Below are 19,260 nucleotides of genomic sequence, written 5' to 3'. Positions count from 1 at the left end.
TTTTTGAATAATTAACATTAAAGGGAAGAAATTAACTACATAGATTAAGATGATTTTAGCGTTTTCAGTCTTTTTATATCATTAACTATCTAAATAGTAACAATTTGTAAACTTTCCCAGCCTGTCTATACGACCAAGAAGATAAAATGCTGGAAACGCAAATATTTATATACATATCCTAAGGTCTGGAAAAAAATAAATAAATAAAAAGCTCTGTTCTTGTTTTCTTTCAAATGTGCACATCAAAATGTACTAAAAATAATAATGGACTTAGTGTAGATCAAAATCAAAATCAACACTATATTTGGCGTTCTTACAAGAAGTACCCGCTGGCTGGGTGTGGACTTTCAACAAGCTTGATTGGTGAGAGTGGTTGCCATAGAAACAATGACTCAGACTCACTTGGACCAATAACTCCTTACTGATGACTTTTACTTATATATTCACATGATAGAACATATAGAATTTTGGTTAGTTGATTTTTTTTTCTAAGTAGTTAACTGTTTAGCACTAGTTTTTAAAGATTTCTTTAATGTCACTTTCGTGGGTTTTAAAATTTAGGAAGGGAAGCTGAATACCTTTCTGCTGTGTATAATATAGTAATGGGTTAAGTCAACTCCTCCCTGGACATCCCAAAGTTTCTTATTTTAAAACATTTCTAAAAGAATAGCCTTTGTGGGATTAAATTCTTATTTTTATAGGATCAACAAAGTTTTGTTTCAGCTAAGTTGTTTTTAAAGTTCAATCATCTTTAGATCTGTGTTACCAGTTGATATTTATTTATGAATATGTCGTTTTAAGCCAAATTCCAAAAACCTGTGTCGTTTTCTAGGACATAGTTTCTGCAGAGAGGCAGCAGTTCATTAGAAATTCACCTCAGACTTGTGGGTGGGACTGCTGGCGCAGAGCAACCCAGCACTCTTCTTCCTGTTGCTGAGAGCTCTCAGTTTAATCTCTCTCCCGCTAGCTTACAGCTCCTCACAACCCCAAGTTAACAGGAGTGGTGCACCAAAAATGGTGAGCAATATCGAAGCTCTCCAGCCGTACAGTTCAGATCCAGATTCCAGCTCAGACGGGGAAAACGAAGGTGTTCATGGATCTATTTGTCTACAAGTGGATGCACCAGAATGGCGCAGAGCAGAGAGCTTGTAGCCCATCCAGTGTACTTCCTCAAATACAATCTTTTTTTCATTTGCTCCTGATCAACAACAATTTAATAAAAGAAACACTGATGAATGAAATATTGAGCTTAATCATCTATTTGTCTTCTATCATCCACAAAATCCCACAAAAACATGTTAAAAACACCCAAAACATGAATTTTATTAGAGTGGGTTTTTAATTTGGTTTTTAAATAAAGGTTGGTTCGGAGTTGTAATGATTCTGGAAAAGAGGCTGAAGGGTGACAGGACTAGTCTGTTTGTTGGTAGAGTTGGTAAAACAGTCACTGAAGGCCGTGTCACACGGCCATTACATACATTTTGCGCATGCTGCATGGATGAAAATCGGTCATACGTGAATATACGTGGAAAAAGTGAGAAAAGTTGTGGTCTTTATGTTAAATCTTCACAGATCTATCGTGAATGAACAGCCTTAATAACATGTAAATCAACGTAGAATACGAACCGTGCGTGATTATTGCGCTGTTTATATGCAATTTCATTAGTGATTCTTGCGTCAAATATGTAATTTGAACATGATATGTGCGCCGTGTACGTGATATAACAGTTGTACATTCGTGAAAAGTCAGTTAGAAATTCGTGGACATCCGTGGGTCATGGAGAGCCACAAACTTCGGCACAATCGCAATCAACTGCGTAAGATTTACGTAATAGTAGTGGATAAACCACATAAAATACTGTTGCTGGACGGAAACCCTGAGGTACAGTGTACTTCATAGGTAATGGAGGAAGTCTTTTCCTCCATTAGTTTGGCAGCAGGACCCGCTCTCTCCTGAGTGGGCACCACAATGGGAGAGCTGATGACAGTATTTGGCAGCGTTCTCCTTCACGCACTGTTATCACTGCAGGAACATGCGGCTCCTCCTCCTCGCCATCTCTAAAAAAGGCTGTGCTGCTGGGTGGGGTGGGGGTTGAAGCTGTGCTAGGCAAAACAAACAAAACCACACGTAGCGGCCACACTCCAGACCCTGGCTGCACGCCATCTACCTCGCCACAAACCACAACTTAAGGTTCCCGGCTCATACACACCTACAACCAGGCGGAGCTCAAACCTCCGGAGTTCAAATCATCTGCTTTAGAGCAGCAGCAGATCTGGACAGATAACCCCATAAAGCCAAATCATCGGCTATTATTGCCCCGCCGCTCCTTGACATTGTGCCATTAATAAGGCCATTGTGGAAGGCGCTCTCTGTTTGGACACCGCATAATAGACTCTTTGACAGATTTACTTTGCTCTCTCTGCTTCTGCCCCGTCCCTTTCTCTCTGCTGAATGCAGCCGGCATGTTCCACGCCGCCCTTCATCAGTATATGAGCCGTTTGTTTGCCCAGTCACTCCGGTCTGAGAGTAAATTCATATTTCCAGACCAAAGGCTGAGCAAACACGGCGTACAAAAAGGCCCCGAACCTGAACGCACGCCGAGGACATCCTACTGTGTGCACACGTGTATTCACAAACACAGCCTCCTTTCATCTTCCTCACCTTCCTCTTCATTCTTTTTTTTCTGTCTAGATTTCAGCGATGGTCGTTTGGCGCATATATTCATTACTCACTGATATACAAGAACTTACAGGTTTCTTTAAGGTTTTAGTGAGTAACAAATGAAAATCTGCTGAAACACGAATAGCAAAGTTCTGAAAAAGTTCAGATTTAAGATGATCAATTTTGATTTGATAAAACAGACCATGAGATGCAGAAGCTTCAAAACACTTTCATCAATGACACACGCCATTGCTTCTATTGCTTTTCAAATGCTTACTTTACTTTAGAGTTTATTGAAATTCGCTTACGTGTTTTTTTCAGACAATAAGTCGCCAAAAAGATGTCAAAAATGCAAAATAAAGAAAAGAAGTTTATCTATTAGTCGCACTTTTGGGAGAAATTAACTAAACAAAATCTCTGAGCATGAATGGACATTTCATCTTGAAAAGCAAACCATAATAAAGAAATAGATAAAAAGAATGGAGAGAATTTATTCACACTTCACTGCTATTAGTGCACCATATTAACAGTTATTTAGATAAAGAACATGCTAAGTCAACTAAACTCATTCTATCACATCAAAATACTAAATGCGTTGCATTCTCCATCGTCTGTATAGCTTTGGAACAACTTCACAGAGGCCAGCGCTGCTTCTTCTACTTTGCTGCTGTCAGCAAATACTGATACTCACACCTACAGTGCCCTCTGGTGATTGGTATTAGGAAAATAACAGACACGAGCCTTTTTAAAAAAAAAAAAAAAAAAAAAATCAAATATATGTTGCACCTGAGTATAAGTCGCGACCCCAGCCAAACTATGCAAAAAAGTGCGACTTATACTCCAAAAAATACAGTAATTTATTTTTCTATTCATGTGATTTATTTTTCATTTTAGTTTTAATATTTACTCACCTTAATTGGGATTTTGCTAAATAAGACTGTCACGGTTACGGTCAGAGTTTAAGAGTACTAAATAAAAATAATTATTTTAAAAATATATTTTTTGACTAGAAATTTGGGAGTTTTAATGTGAAAAATTCTAGATTAACAAAAGAAAAACATTGGAATTACATCTAAACCCTTTAGACCAGGGGTCGGGAACCTTTTTGGCCAAGAGAGCCATAAACGCCACATATTTTTAAATGTAATTTCAAAAGAGCCATACAATAATGTAGTGTCCCTTTCCCACACTGAGCCACGGAGACTTAACCTCTTTTCAGGTTCTTTATTCTGGTGACTGCAGACCGCAACAAACGCCGTACAATTAATTCAGCAACTCCTGAATCTCTCCCGTCGAGACGAGAGAGAGCGCTTCTCCCAACTTTATATTCTCTCACTGCCGCATCAGCCCTCCTATTTCCTTATTCGGCCCATAGCTGAACCCCATTGGTCCAAACTCCCTAACAACAGGCTGAGCGACAGAACTGAGGGCCAATCAGATCTCTGCTTGATGCGTTCAATGAACTCCAGAACTTATAACGCGATCCAGTCACCCAGTCCAAGTCAGACCGCGACAATATGTTTAAAACTAAATATACAAGTGAATGTGTGCATTTGATGTAATTTCAACATTTTTAAAGTACAATAAGTCTGTGGATTCTTTTTAATAACATCATTATGCTGTTGTTAATAAATGATGAGTATTTCTCGTGGTAGTTTTGCTGATGGTCTAGTCCGGTTGATACGTGGTGAGTTTCTGCTTCAGGCAGGCGTTGAGACTTTAAACGTGATCTTAGGTCTGAATGTTCTGTAGATGTGAGACAGACATGGAACCAAACACACACTCACACGCTGCAGTGAGTGACGGACAGCGGGTTTTTTACTATCCCTGCGCGATTCACCTGTTGCCTGTCCCCCCACCCCCACCCTCTGCTTTCTTCCTCACACATCCCGTCCCCGAAACGGCGCGCTCTTCCTCAAAGACGGGAGCGCGCCGTTTTAGGCACGGCAATTCACAGGTCTCCGGCTGGTACAAACTCTGTGAAATAATAGATAATAGTAAACTGATAGTTTTCTCTCCAAGCACCGATACTACTCCGCGCCTCTGGCATCGCATCGCACCCGGGAAGGACTGGTCTAATGAAAAAAAAAAAAGTAAAATTAAGGATTTGTCTGCGAGCCACATGTGACCATCAAAAGAGCCATATATGGCTCGCGAGCCATAGGTTCCCGACCCCTGCTTTAGACTGACGAGAAAGAAGAGGAACTTTGTGGAAGTCCAGTTCCATAAAGAGTCAAAGTAAGGTCCTTAAAAGTCCCACTCCGATCATCTTTTGATCCATTATCAAAATGTTCCCAGTGGTCTTTTTATTATGATTATGTCGTTTTTAGCCCAAATAAAAAAACCTGTTGTTTTCTAAGACATAATTTCTGCAGAGCAGCAGGAGTTCATTAGAAGTTCACCTCTCATTCATAGGCAGGACTGCTGGCATGAAGCAAACCACACTTCCCCTTTCTGTTGCTGAGAGCTCTTTGTTTACAGTCTCTCCCACTAGCTTACAGCCCTTCAGACCCCCAACCTGTGCAATAAAAACGGCGAGTAATTCGGAACTATTAAACTGTACAGTTTCGCTCCAGATTCCAGTTTAGACGATAAAAACAAAAACGTTCATGGATCTATTTGTCTGCAAGTGGATGCATCAGAATGGAGCGGAGCAGGGAGCTTGTGGTCCGCCCAGCGTGTTTTCTACGTCACAAATACGATCTTTTTCTAGAGGCCTTTTTCGTCTACTCCTGATTAACAACAATTGAAATAAAGTAATACTATGAAATGCAATTTTAATCCTAATTTTCTTAATACATTTTCACCAGCCAAAGAAAAATGCCACAAGTACATGTCAAAAACAGAATTTGGGTTTTTACTGTCTGACAAAAGAACAAAAAGTGTGTAGTGAGGAGTTTATAGCCTTAAAACATCTACACTCCAACAACTACTGCGAGTTATATTTAGAGCTCACGCGATGAACGATGGGCTGCTGTATTTTGTTTTAACTGTAACTGTTCGGATAAACCCTTTTAAACACAGTTTACAGCTTTGAGCGGGAATGCCGGAGTCCGGGCTCATCATGAAGAGGCAAACACTAAGTTTAAGTCGGATCATTTATCTACAAAGGGAGCTTTGAAATGAGTCATCCCTGCAGATGAGTCGCCTCACCTTTGTACCTCCGTACATCCTCTCTTATTCATCTCTGCAGAATGACTGTTGATTTCAATCAGGGGCTGCATGCTAGCCGACGCTGACTGATGTCGATCTGGAAAGTTGCTGACTTGATGAGCAGCTTCATACAGGAAGTCAGCACCATACTAGGGGAGGCCTCGTTTGGGAATCCTGTGGTTGGTCATCAGTTGTCTGATGAATCAAGGCCAATTATTTCAGGGACTAATGAGGAGCCACGCTCACAAGAGTCTGGCAGTCGGTGAGTGGAAGGACACAAACGTCACATGAGAACAAACAGAAGAAAACACAAAGGCAGTTCGTTTGGGAGCAAAAATAAAAGACAACTTTGACCAGAAAAGTCTCTGTAAACACGCCACACCCCCAACCGCAAATCTCAAACACAAACAGGCCATTTTAAACCCTTCTCTCACCAAAAAATGTATTTTAGTTTAAAAAGAAAAAGAGGCCATTTCCTTTAATCAACTAGAAAATTACTTGTTCCTCATTTTTTCCTCCTGATTTTAGGCAGCGGGATTGGTTGAAATGGGTTTCAGCGCTCAAGTTTATAAACAGGTTTGTCAAAGCAGACACGCTAAAACCAGAGACTGATTTAGTTGTTAAGTATGTTTTAGAGCAGAAGTAATGCAAGGGAAAAGTCTGCGATGGGAGCAGCAGTAAACTTTAGATCCCTGTGAGCACGGCCGGCCCTCCCTATGCGCGAATTACGCAGCTGCGTAGGGCCCGAACTGGCGAAAAAAGGGGGCCCCAATCTGGCAACCCATTTCATAGCACATCTGTACCATTGTGCACTCTTAATTATTGTGCAAATGAATGTTGCCTGCACTTTAATGATCCACCCCCTTTAACACACCTGAACCAATCTGGCAACCCAAATAGTGACGTTACGCCACTCTTAGCGATAATTGGTCTACATCATTGCGTCTGAGCCTGGCATTAGTGTGCATTTACGAGCGCATTTGTCACATTGATCATAGCGACCACAAGAGAACATCACGCCAAAGAGACTTTATTCATCAGGCGCTGAAAAAAAGTGAGAAGAAGAAGAAAGATGAAGAACTTAAACATCAATCACAAGGTAAGTTTGGAGGATGTTGGGGCCACATTTTTACATTAATCCTGCCTCTCTGTGCAGCTGCGCGATTTATGTAAAATACCAATTGATTTGAGTGAGGTCAAGTTTGCACATAAACAATTGTGCGTGGGGGGGCAGCAGAAGTGTGTCGGGTGCACACATTCGTGTTGTGTGTTACGAGAACGATAATAAAAGAAGACTTCCCCCAAAATAAATGCTATTGACTCTTTATTAACAAGCTCTGAGGGTCCGATCGGGGGAGTGAACCCTGAAGGAGGATCCGACTTCGGCCCTGGAGAAAGTGTCCCCCGCGCTTCTGACCACGGTGGGGAAGGAAAAACAGGAAAGGTTCAACACCACGCTCTGCCATTTCGCTGGAAATTTTTTCAAAAACCGTCCGGTTGCGATAAGAGCCCTCGAGCCTGAATGGAGCTGTCACCCCAAATATGAATCCAATCGGTGACCTCGCTTCCCTTCCACTGACTGGTCTCAGCAGCATTGTCCGCCATGGTTGATGTTTATGTTCTCGTTTCCGCCTACTTCAACGCAGAATTATGAAGTTTGTAGCGTATCAATGACGTAAGGGTCGGATACTTGTGGCCTGGCCCTTCAGACGGAGGTCGAATTTCAAAAGATCGGATATGTATCGGATTCAGGACCACATACCCAAGTGGCCTGGGTTGCATTTGAAAAGATCGGATCTGTGTCGTTCAGACTGTCATGAAAAGATCAGATACAGGTCGCATGGGGGCAAAAAAATCGGAATTGGGTCGTTTCAGCCTGAAGTGTGAACGTAGCCTAATTGAGTCGTTACAACCTGCGGCATGTGGCTTGTTGACAGGTGCGGCTTGTGTATGTACAAAATGGCTATCCTTTATAAATTATGGGGGTGCGGCTTGTACTCAGGTGCGCTCAATAGCCCGGAAAATACACTAAGTCTCTGTTTTCCTTGTCTGGGCTGGAATCTGGCTCTTAATTGTACGGTTGGATTGCTCCAATATAGCTCGCTTTTGTTTTGTTTTCACTAGTTACGTTAGGTTGGAGTTGTGAGGGGCTAGTGGGAGAGTGTGAAAACAGATGGAGGACAGGAACTGGGGCATGCTTACACTGTGCCAACAGTCCCGCCCAAAACTGAGAAGCAAAGTTCTGATGAACACCTGCCTCTTTGCAGAAAATGACAGATATTTTAATTTTGGCAAAAAAAATGGCATAATAGTAATTAAACGATCAGTAGGAACACTTTGGCAATACATCAAAAGATGACCATAATGGGACTTTAAGTCCACCCTCAATTGGGATCGAAGAAGTTGACACAAACACCCCCCCAAAATGAAGGTCTCTGGTCCTGGACAACTATAAACTGAATAATAAATTGTCATAAAAACAGACAACAGAAAACAGAAACAAACCCTATCAAGCAGCATTCAATGATCTCAAAGTTAAAGTTATAACTCAATGGACACCAATGATTAGATACAAAATGTTTAAAAGCAGAACTGGGGAGTGAGAATGTCTGAAAATGTTTTGGAGGTCCCTTTATGTGACATGCTTGTTACTATAACTCACAGCAGCTGAATAGCTCAGTTGGATGGTTGTAAGACTTGCACACAGGAAACCTGGGTTAGGTTCACAGGTGGTGCAATCCAGTGTGGGTGCTGCTATGAAAATGCAGGGTTGTGTCATTTTAAAAAGGGAAAGAGTGCGGGACTGAAATGTGATGTAGTAAGAAAAACAAGTGTTTGTCAAGCATGGCAAAAAGTCAAAGTTAAAGCTTGAGTCTCACACACACCAGAATGGGGGGGTTGATCTGTACTTGTCCATCGGATTTTTAGGTTATCGCGACCATGGAGGGTCGTAGACAGGTGCGGCCGCATCTTAAAGGGAGCACAGGGAACTTTCACTGAAAGCTAAAATGCTTCCAAATTTAAATCATAAAACAGCGGAAAACAGATTTGCCTGCCTTCATGTAAACACTACCTAAAGCTTTAAACATAATAAAATGAGAGCATCCATCCGGCTGATTACTGCCTGAACGAACCATTCAGTTCTGTTCATGTGGGCAGCCACTTGTGCAGCAGCTTCAGCCTCTGCAGAGCTCCACCCCCCACCCCCCTTTCAGCCTCGACCTTAGGTGTGGACGCTCTTTGTCAAACTCACCAGCCTCAGTGCTCTAGAGATGCCAGGAATTGAGCACTTGAGGGAAAAATGGAGAACTGAAGGACAAGACTCCTGCTTGCAGAAAAATAGATAATTCCATCAATCAAGTGCTGTTATAGTTGAGGGTAATTTAGCATTTATGGTTAATGCATCAACTCCTATGTGGATGCGAGGAAAAGGAAAAAGCAGACAGGGAGATGGTTCATTTTAAGGGTATTTAATAAAACGGACATAAGAAAACTGCTTCTAGCAATGTTCCCACTTGTTGATATTTTTTGTCTTTGCTGCATATTTAAGTTAATTCTTAATATCCTATGTTTAAAATCTGGCCCTGCGATGGACTCGAAACCAGTCTATACCCTGCCTTTGCCCAAATGGCTGGGATAGGCTCCAGCAACCCTGTTAGCTCAAAAGATAAGACACTCACCAACATTTACACAATAGTGAACTAACCCCCACCCCTTACTTGCTTTGCCCCCCCCTCCCTCTTAACTCCTGACCAGTGAGTGAATAGATTTTTAGTCATGTGGTTTCGTTTACAAGCTTTGGTCCAGAACAGAAATCTCCAGTTGATGGCAGTCTGAATACAGACCAAACGCAAGGTTCCGGACTCGATCCGGACCAAATCAAGCAGACTGGGTCCGGACCAAATGATTTTCCCATTCTCAATACACCCTGAGATCCAGTTTAATATGCATTTTCACAGAGAAAATCTGCATTTGTTCATGAATGGGGACAAAAAGGACAACAGAGCTCTAATGTAACATCGTCTTATGCTGTGTTTTCGTGCAGTTTGGGCTAAACTTTTTTCCCTCTGCATCTTAAGGGGCAAAAGGCTCCCAAACTCACAGTCCTCAAAGTTGGAGCGGCTTCTGCTACTGCTGCTCTGCTGAGGCGTGTTTTCCTGCAGTTTTGAGAGCATGCTCCACGCCTTTGTTTCCCTCTCCTCCATCTGCCGGTCTCTCTGTCCAGCTCTGCCTTCAGGACTCTTGGGCCTCCTTTGCTCTCCGCCCGAGAACAGATCCCGGTCCTCTTTTCCTTGATAATTGGGCTCCTCCTCAGCGGGATTTCCCTCATCTGAAAGCGACAAAGTAGATTTTTTTTTTTAGGACTTGATGCTTGAATAAGTTAAACACAGAAATCATTACATTTGAAGTAGAATCCATTAGCAGTCCATTTGTTAGTGTTATTGTTCTCAGACGCCACAGTCACACTTTCCTTCAGGCTTTTCATGGCCTTACTCTGGCGCTGAAATTTGAACAACCATCCATTTTGTCACTGACCAACCAATTAGAAGCCCCATTATCTCCAAACACAAAGTCCACAGAATGCTCCTCTTGGTAGAAAAGCACAGATACAAAAAGAAGCACAAATGCAGACTTGAGCTTGAAAAGGTTTGTGATTGTCTCCTGCAACAGTTTCACGCTCTTTTCTTTTTCTGCAAGGCATCAGCGCACGCATGACAATTCAAAAGCAACTGGAGGAGGTTGATGCGCATCGGATTCATGATGCCAAATGCAGCAGCCTGAATTCATCTGTGCCACTGGTGAGGGCGCAGAGGTCAGCAGCACAGACGGATGACGCCGTGTCTCATTTGACGGCACGTCTCGCTACACACAATCACACGGCCCCATGTCGCCAAAGACCAACGACAGGAATACATTCATCCCCATAGCACAAATCCATCATTCCCCCGTCGTACGCATCAGAAAGGACATACATCACGAATGACAAGAGGATGGTAGGGATTTCTATAACCTCTGCCAAATCTTTTATTGTTTATTTGGAGACTCCGTCAGGAAACACACTCAAAGTTGAAACTACAAGTTCCTTTCTCTGGTTTCTGCTCAGGAACCCAGTTTCAGTGAGACGATTGGACCAAACAATCAACCGTCAGCTGTTATCAGACATTGTTTTATTTAATGAATTTCCAAGAACTTTTGCTCTGGATGTCTAATATCCAATTATTTTCCATGGTAACCTGGAGTCTGTGGATCAAAGGAGTCAAGTCTTGGTACAAACTCAATAAATGCAGTTTCAGATTAAGCATCACCTGTTTCTGTAGTTAAAATATCTTGACTTTGCAATTCAAAATCTCTCTGAAGGACACACCGCCCCTAAGGCTTTACTGGTCGACTAATGATCTGGATAATTTTTGACAAATAACGACCACCGGACAGCAGTAAAGCTTAATTTCCTCTTAGTTGCCACCCAGCAGCTTTAAAAACAACCTGAATGTTTGCTAATGTAAACCACACACCCACATTTCTACAGCAGGGACATACAATGGTATTCACCGACATTTGATCACTGTTGGCCATCATTCGCACAAAACACTACGGTACTATGTTTTTGACATTACAATTGATGCACTGGTGACATGAAATGACTAAACACTGGAAATGTTTGGCTCTTAGAAGTTCAGAAACTTGTTTTTTAAATTAACTTAGCTGTGGCTACTGGCAAAGGATGTCCTGACACTGTTGGGAAGATGTAAAGACAGATTTTATGCACCTTGGGATCAATATCTTGCTAAAAGACAAAGCATCTCATGATTTCATCACTGACTAAATGATGACTAAAATCTGCCTGCAGTTTCGAACTAAAATTATTTAGGATTTGGTCTTTCTCTTTAAGAAAGCCTTCCTAATCCATGAATGCACAGCAGTGATTGCTGGTCAGTCCAGCCTGGAAACAAGAGCTCATCTAAACACACAGAGCAGGTTACCATACCAACAGCAGCATCTGAGCCTAGTAGATAGCTGGATTTGGCTGCAAGCGGCCAAGTCAAATCCCCTCGCTGATCTCCGAAAGGCCACCAGGGACACAAAACACACAACACACACCGCTTTGCCCCTTGACATGCAGCGCAGCAGGCGGTGGCAATAAGGCCGGACTTGTATCTTTTCTCTGTTGATGTTTAAAAAAAGGATGAGCAGCAGCGAGACAATCGGTGCGCTGGGGCTTTTCAGCGATGCCACCCAGAGCCTTCGCCGCCCTATCTCCAGAAAGAATGGCCGAATGGGAGCAGGGAGGGGTAAAGAGGAAAAGCCATTCCAAATTATTATTCATGGGGAGGGGATTTTCCTTTCAGGCCTCCTTTATCGAAGTCTTTCTCAAGGCACCGGCCTCTCGATCAGCCCTGACGAGTGCCAATCAAAGAGGCTTGAGTCCAGGTTTGTGGGGAAATGCTGGAGGATTTCAGAGACAATGACAAGTGAGTCCGCAGTGTCAGTGGCTTAGAGACAATAGTGACATGGCTACACTGTCAGTGTGTGGTCCTCTGGGAGGGGGGAACGATCCTTGCTTAGTACACAACTAATCTCCGCTTGCATCATCTGTGTCTCTGCAGCTTAATCTGTCCCGCAGCTTCCTTAGCCTCGCTGGAACAATTCAGCGAGGTCAGTTCAGATTAGTGCTCTTTGTGGACTTGCACATCGTTACATTCATTTGGACACTTACATCTTTAGTAAGCAGCTGAATGCTAAACTGTTGGACCAGGGCAAAAGCAGAAACAGCCAGGAAGCAAACAGGAGGGAGGGATCACTCTGCATATGAATCCCCTAATGGGTAAAAGCGGTCAAAATTCTTATGAGGAAGCTCACCGTGGAGCTGCGGCATTTCAACGCAGCTCATTTCTGGCTCTCCGTCATTTTACCATTTTCAACAAACCCATCTCACTCAAACACTCCTGTAAAATCTTAGACAAAACTCTTCAAAAAGTGTGCAGAAAAAGTGATTTCAGTCAAAGGCAAGGCTCTTTTTTGGTTCATCCGTGCACCTTCCTGTTCTCACCTGAAGCCAGAAACTGTGGTTAAGGACATACGGATGCAGGCCATAGAAGGGATATTTTTAGAAGAGCTGGAAGAAGTGGGCAGATGGATGGAAATATTTGCCTGTGTAACCTTATCTAGATAAATGGAACATAATTGAAGTTTTGATAATTGAAGATTTTAGTCTAGAGTAATAAAAAATTGAGTTATCAGAGGTTTGCACTCGCACCTCACAGCCAGAAGGCCCTGGTTTGAATCCCACCTGAGAGCTTTCTGCATGGAGTTTGCTTGAACTGCTTATGGATCCGTGGGTTTTCTTCAGGCATGCCAGTTTCCTTCACAGTCCAAAAACATGCATTGTAGGTCAATTGATGTCTAAGCTCTCCCAAGGTGCAAATGTGAGTGGTTAAATGTCTCTGTGTTGCCCTACTATAGACGAGCAAACCAACCAGGGTGTACCCTGCCTTTGCCCAATAGTAGGTGGGATAGGTTCCAGCAACCCCTTGACCCAAAAGACATAAAGCAGGTTTGGGAAATGAATGAATGGATGGATTTTGGAGCCTTTGGAACTAAACTCCCCGTAACAAATGATGTTCTTCTGTTAATAGCAACTAAAACATGCAACTTAAATTTTGTTGATTAGATTTTAATCAGCTTAAGGTACTAAAGGAACAATAATTTTTATATTAAAAAAAGCTTGAAACATTTTCATGTCGGGTAGATTGTACATCCAATTAATTTAATTTAGCCTCATACAGTTCATAATCCCTGGAATGAACTTAAAGTCATTTTGAAAATTAAGTTTTTATTTTAGACTGTAAGAATAAACACTTATTTTACACCAACAAATTAGTTAAAGTTAATAACATAAAAGTCTTTTTTTTTAAATTTATTTAATTTTTTACAACTTTTGCACTAAAATGGCTAAAGACTTAGAATTAAAAAGCTGAACTTAGTAAATTCATTTAGCTTATAAATTTCCCAACACTTTCACTGGTAAAAAGTAGAAATGAGTGAGTTCCTACTTAATGCACCAAACTAACAAACAAAAGGACACAACATGAATGAATTTATTCCCTAAATCTAAATCAAACCCTTCTGTTTTATTTTGTGGATGATCTTCTATTTAGAGTCAGATGGGGTCACCCCCCGTCATTACTACCTATTGAGACGTCGCAGGGTAACCGAATCTCACCTATCCACACAAAGACGCTCCACACATTCAGCTTCTGTTAGCCACTCCGTGACCTCAGGATTGACCTCTTCCTGCACTGCTGATGACCCCCCCCCCCCCCCAGGGTGTGACCGTGCCTTTGGCCTCTAAAAGGTCACACAAGGCGTCATCAAGATCTTTCGGGTGACGTCTCTTTTTCCAGGTTCAACTCAACTCCCTGTAAAAAAGGAGAATGTCATCCTTAAAAAAAGGGTTTGTGGTCACAGAAGCTGCGAGGAAATTCCCTCATTGTTTCTTTGGACAATAGTTTAACATTGAGTACATTTAACAGGAGAATAAACCTGTCAGACTCTGAAAGAAAGTCTTAAACTGTCTGTATGGTTGTTCCTCTCTGTCAGGCACATTAGAGATAAAGAGACTCTCTTACTTTAAGTATTTACAGTATATAAGAGGAAGTCTACCAGTAAATGTATCTGCAGATTTCTAACATCCAATGGATTCAAAGGTGGGTTTGAATCCATTTTTATTTATTCTTTGAATAAGAGTGAAATAAATGGCTTTGACGTTTACAAGACAGTAGGGAAGACCCAGGACACGCTGGAGAGACTACGTCTCTCGACTGGCCTGGGGACGCCTCGGGGCCCCCCCCAGAGGAGCTGGAGAAAGTGGCCAGGGAAAGGAAAGTCTGGGGAAGTTTGCCTAGACTGGTGCCCGCGTCAACCGTCCCGGATGAGCAGAAAAGATAGATGGATGGATGGATTGATGGATGGATGGATGGATGGATGGATGGATGGATGGATTGATGGATGGATGGATGGATGGATGGATGGACGGACGGATGGACGGACGGATGAATGGATGGACGGCAAGATGGATGGATGGATGAACGGATGGATGGATGGATGGACGGCCAGATGGATGGATGGATGAACGGATGGATGGATGGACTTTACAGAGTTGTATAAATTGAGACATGGCCACCAGGGCTGGGTATCAATGCAAATATACAGAATAATTTCCCCCCTCCCCTTCCTTTAAAAACAAATTTTATTTGTTTACCACCAGCACTTTTCATATATTTAGTGATATGAACTGAACTAAAAGATTTGTATATTTAGTCTTTTATCTGAAAGTTTGCATTCCCTGATTGATTTAATTAACTCAGTTTGCTTTGTAAGCTTGACATCAGACTAGTTTGTATCAAAGACGGCTAAAACACAAAATTAAATGTTGGCTGTAAATGTTTGCACTTGTGCCTCTTTAGAAAAAACACTTTAACAAGAAAACTTATCTGTAAGGCTTGTTGAAACAGTTGCACGATGGAAAAAAGCTTTGAGAAAACTAATGCTGAGATGTAAAGATTCATCACTGCGGTCCTGATCTAATGGTTTAGCTGCAGTTTCCTTAGACACATCGATCATGCATGACTGATGCATCCACAGCAGTCTGCGGGGATCCACCTCACCATGGATCATTGGAGCTCCAGCAAAATGACTGATGTGGCCAAAATGCCGTGGAGGAGACCTCCACTCTCTTTGAGATGAAGGTACTTCGGCATGTTTTCCTGTTTGTGGTCAGTACAGTACAACCCCCCCGTGAGCTATCACTCATGAATGCACACTAGCCGGCCCTACAGGTGAAGCTAACCTGCAGCCCAGCTGGCCCTTGCAAGGATTAACAGGCTTAAGTGTACCGGAGGCAAGAGAACACCAAACACGGCGTTGACAGTGAGGAGACAATGGCTGCTAAAAAGCAGAGCTGACAGGCAATGAGTGGGCTTTTACCGGATCACATGCTAATGGGGAAGACGTGCTCTTGTATTGATTAAGTATTGTTGTTATAGCCTCTCTAGCAGAGGGCAGCAGCTGGAGCAGGGAGGTGGAGCCAGTAGCGGTTCTAGGCACGGGCCGTCCGGGCGGTGGCCTGGGGCGGAAAACTGAAGGGGGGCGGCACCGGCGGCTCAGCCCTTGTAAAATATTATATGCACCACTATTGGTTTACTTATGTCACAGTTTGTGAGTTTGTAACAGCCTGAACCTGGCCGCGCCGCCGCCCTCGCCCCGCAGCTGTGCGCTCTCCTGTCTTTGAGAAGTAGACACAAATGTGTGTGAAGAAGAAGGGAGGGGGCGCGGGGGGAGCACGGAGCGCCACCGCGTTTGCGCATGCGCAAAACCTGGCGGGCTCATCTTTCAGGGGAGGCGACGGTCGCGGGCTTGATGAAAAAAATAAAAGTAAAAACTGCGACTGCGCCGTCATGTAGCGAATCAGCGCCCCTGGCTATAGCTGCACGCGCTCCTGCTGGAAATGTGTGAAGAAGGGGGGGGGGGGGGGGGCTGCGGGGAATCAGTTCAATTGTGGGACGCTTCCAAATTAAGTGGCTAGGTGGGGACAAGGGCGGGGGTTTGAATCTACTTCATAAAACCTTTTTATAAGTCAGTCATAAGGTGACATTCTATAACCTACACTTTAATAAAGGTATAGAAAATATATTCTGCTTTTTTTGGGTTAATTTTGTGTTAAATGCCCAAATGAAAAAATGGCAACACAAAACAATGCTGTCACTAAGGTGACAGTTGGTTCAGTCGACGGACTTGATGTCTTCTTCGTGACGTGAGGACATTTATGCCAAACAAACGCCAAAAACATCTAAAATATGGAGAAAAAAAGGTCAAAGCCATCTGGTGCCCAATTTAGAAAGAAAAGAAAAGAAGAAGAGGAGAAAAGAGATAAAGAAAAGGGTAAGTCCTCACAGCTTGATGCATGTCTTTTCTAAATTCTAATGCTACCTGCCCTACAACAATGTTGCCGATGAAAACTTTATTTTGGTCGATGACCAACACTGAAGTAGGCCCAAATGTTGCAAATAGCGTCATTTTTTTTTTTTTTTAGATTTTATTCTTAAAAATTTGCTCTGCCTTAACTTGTAACATTAGTTATGATTCATGTGTCTGTCTGCTCTGCTGTAACACAACGGTTTTGTTGGGTTTTGCTGTTGTATACTAGTTCATAATGTTAAAAAAGCTGTGATGGTTACACAGCATGCTGCTGCTGCCATAAGATGCTAATGGGGCAAATAATTTGAGATTGGTCTTAAATTTAATAATCGTTTGTGGCAGCCTAAACGTTTTCCCAATGTTTTTTTGACATTTAACTGGGGATTTAGGGGTTAATTTTGAGCCTGCATATGAAGTTTATTTTTTATTTGTTTTACAAATGTGGGATTATATTTTTAGCCAATAGAATTTCCATAAATCTGAAGGTAGTTTTAAAAATGAATATTTACCATTTACTGCAAATCTATGGGGACAAAACATAATTCAACAGGTCATAACTGAAAATTTTCCAATCAAAGGATTGAAGACGGAAAATATGAGCTAATTTTTCTTCTCTGAAGTAGATATCGATATAGAACATGACAATTTAAATTTCCAATTCATAAATGTTTTTAAAATATTTATTTTATATTATTTATTTAATATTGATTTAATATTTCTTAGCTAACTGTATTTTTGCCATGCTTATGGTCTTTTATTTTTTGTGTTCTGATAACTATTATAATGCTGTTCAGAATTCTGACATCTTTTGTATCCACTTCTTAATTTCAATGACAATATAACATGTCAGTTGACAAAGACAAACAAAGTTCTGTTGTGACTATGGGGGGGGGGGGGGGGGGGCGCCTGGGGAGGGTCTCGCCCGGGGAGTAATTCAGGGTAGAACCGCCACTGGGTGGAGCAACAAAAAAGATTTTCTAAGTAGACTGAGAAGAAAACTTACCGTTTTCAGGCTGCAAAGGAGAATCAGAAGATCTGAGCATGTCCAACGGTGGTTCTATGATCCATGAGGATGGTGACCCCAAAGGACTCGCAGACCAATCCTGAAGATCAACGTTAACCAATCAGTGTTCAGCTACTTGTCATATTCAGGTTAATTCTCTGCACAGACAACAGGATGAGTCAGAATTCTTATGCCCCAGTCACATGCACCGCACAAGAGGTTGATCCGTACAGGATTGGTGGGTTTTGAGGTCCCTGGAGGTTTGTAGAGAGAAGTGGGTGCATCTCAAGGGGAGCTCAGGTGTATTTTGCAGTTCCCTTGAGGCTCATACGGTCACCTTAAGGCAGTGTTTTTCAACCGGTGTGCTGTGGGAGACGGTCAGGTGTGCCGTGGGAAATTACCCATTTTCACTGATCAAAAACATTTACCATCTCCAGGATATCAGCTCTGTGTTCATCCAAACAGGCCCTGATAAAACACTGAGTAGTTAGGAATATGAAAGATAATAAAATACTTTTTGTTTGTGTTTATTTGATTGTATTAAAGACATTTTGATAAAAATGGCGGTACCGCGATTTAGGCGCAGCTTAAACTCTGTTTTCGGAAAAGTCCCACCCCTTTAACTGTCTCCACCAATCATTCTTGGAGGCTTAATCATTCGTCATCAGTCTGACCAATCAGAAGTGGTTAAAGTCTTCACTTCCTTGTTCCGATTCTGCTCATAAAGTCTCTCAGTTCCAACAAAAATACCAGCTAAAGCTCGTCTAGCGATTTAGCTTTCCGTGGGATCCGGTATCAGACCGTGGAAAAAGTGAACAAAACAATGAAGTCAGAGAAGCGAGTCTGTCTGCCATCTGCGGCAGTTTTTGCACTACATCTCCATGGATGGATTGGGTTACAGTGACAGCGTCTCAGCGTACAATAAGTCTTCCCTGTTAAACGTCTTGAAACCACAACGAACACACAAACAGTTTTTAAATCTTCTTGATGAAATCAGAGGTCAGCAGTTTAGTTCTCCTTCAAGGTTTGTGTTTATTGAAAGCCAAACATCCCAGAGTTTGGTCCAAGTCATCTTTCTAACTGAAACACTTTCTAATAACGTCTGGATTAGTATATGTGTTAAATTTAAGAAAAAGTAATAACAACGTTTAAAGAACAGGATTAAGATGAAGTGGCCAACAGACACTATTAAACTAAAATCAAATAATTTAATAATCTATAAAGAAATAAAAAAATGTTGTTAAATTTTTCAAATACTTCATCTTTGACTAAGACAAGAGAGAAACTAATAAAACTTCAACATGTTCACTTTTTGTGTAGCTACAGAAAACAAATATGTCTTTTTGTGTAAAATTTATCAAACATATTGCGACCATATAATTGTTCAAAAGTTACAGTTGCCTGTGCACTAACATTGAAAAACATATTTTAAAAATAAAACTATTAACTATTAAATAAAACTATTTAC

General features: G+C 41.9%; 1 protein-coding gene across 3 annotated transcripts in view; it reads right to left on the bottom strand.

The window, feature by feature from the left end:
* LOC101163941 (uncharacterized) overlaps positions 1–19,260 on the bottom strand; it is an 89,786-nt gene that overhangs the window by 19,577 nt on the left and 50,949 nt on the right. For all 3 annotated transcript variants that reach the window (XM_023952500.2, XM_078941804.1, XM_023952499.2), the window contains 2 exons: positions 17,793–17,892; positions 9,918–10,145 (listed from right to left, as the gene is read on the bottom strand). In XM_023952500.2, coding sequence (XP_023808268.1) covers positions 9,918–10,145; positions 17,793–17,892 — 328 coding nt within the window. The remainder of the gene's footprint in view (positions 1–9,917; positions 10,146–17,792; positions 17,893–19,260) is intronic.

The sequence above is a fragment of the Oryzias latipes genome, chromosome 23 (assembly GCF_053564925.1).
Source record: "Oryzias latipes strain Hd-rR chromosome 23, Olatipes_Hd-rR_3.1".
NCBI classification, from domain to species: Eukaryota; Metazoa; Chordata; class Actinopteri; order Beloniformes; family Adrianichthyidae; genus Oryzias; species Oryzias latipes.
Note: the sequence above shows the minus strand (reverse complement) of the source record. Positions and strands in the feature narration are given on the sequence as shown.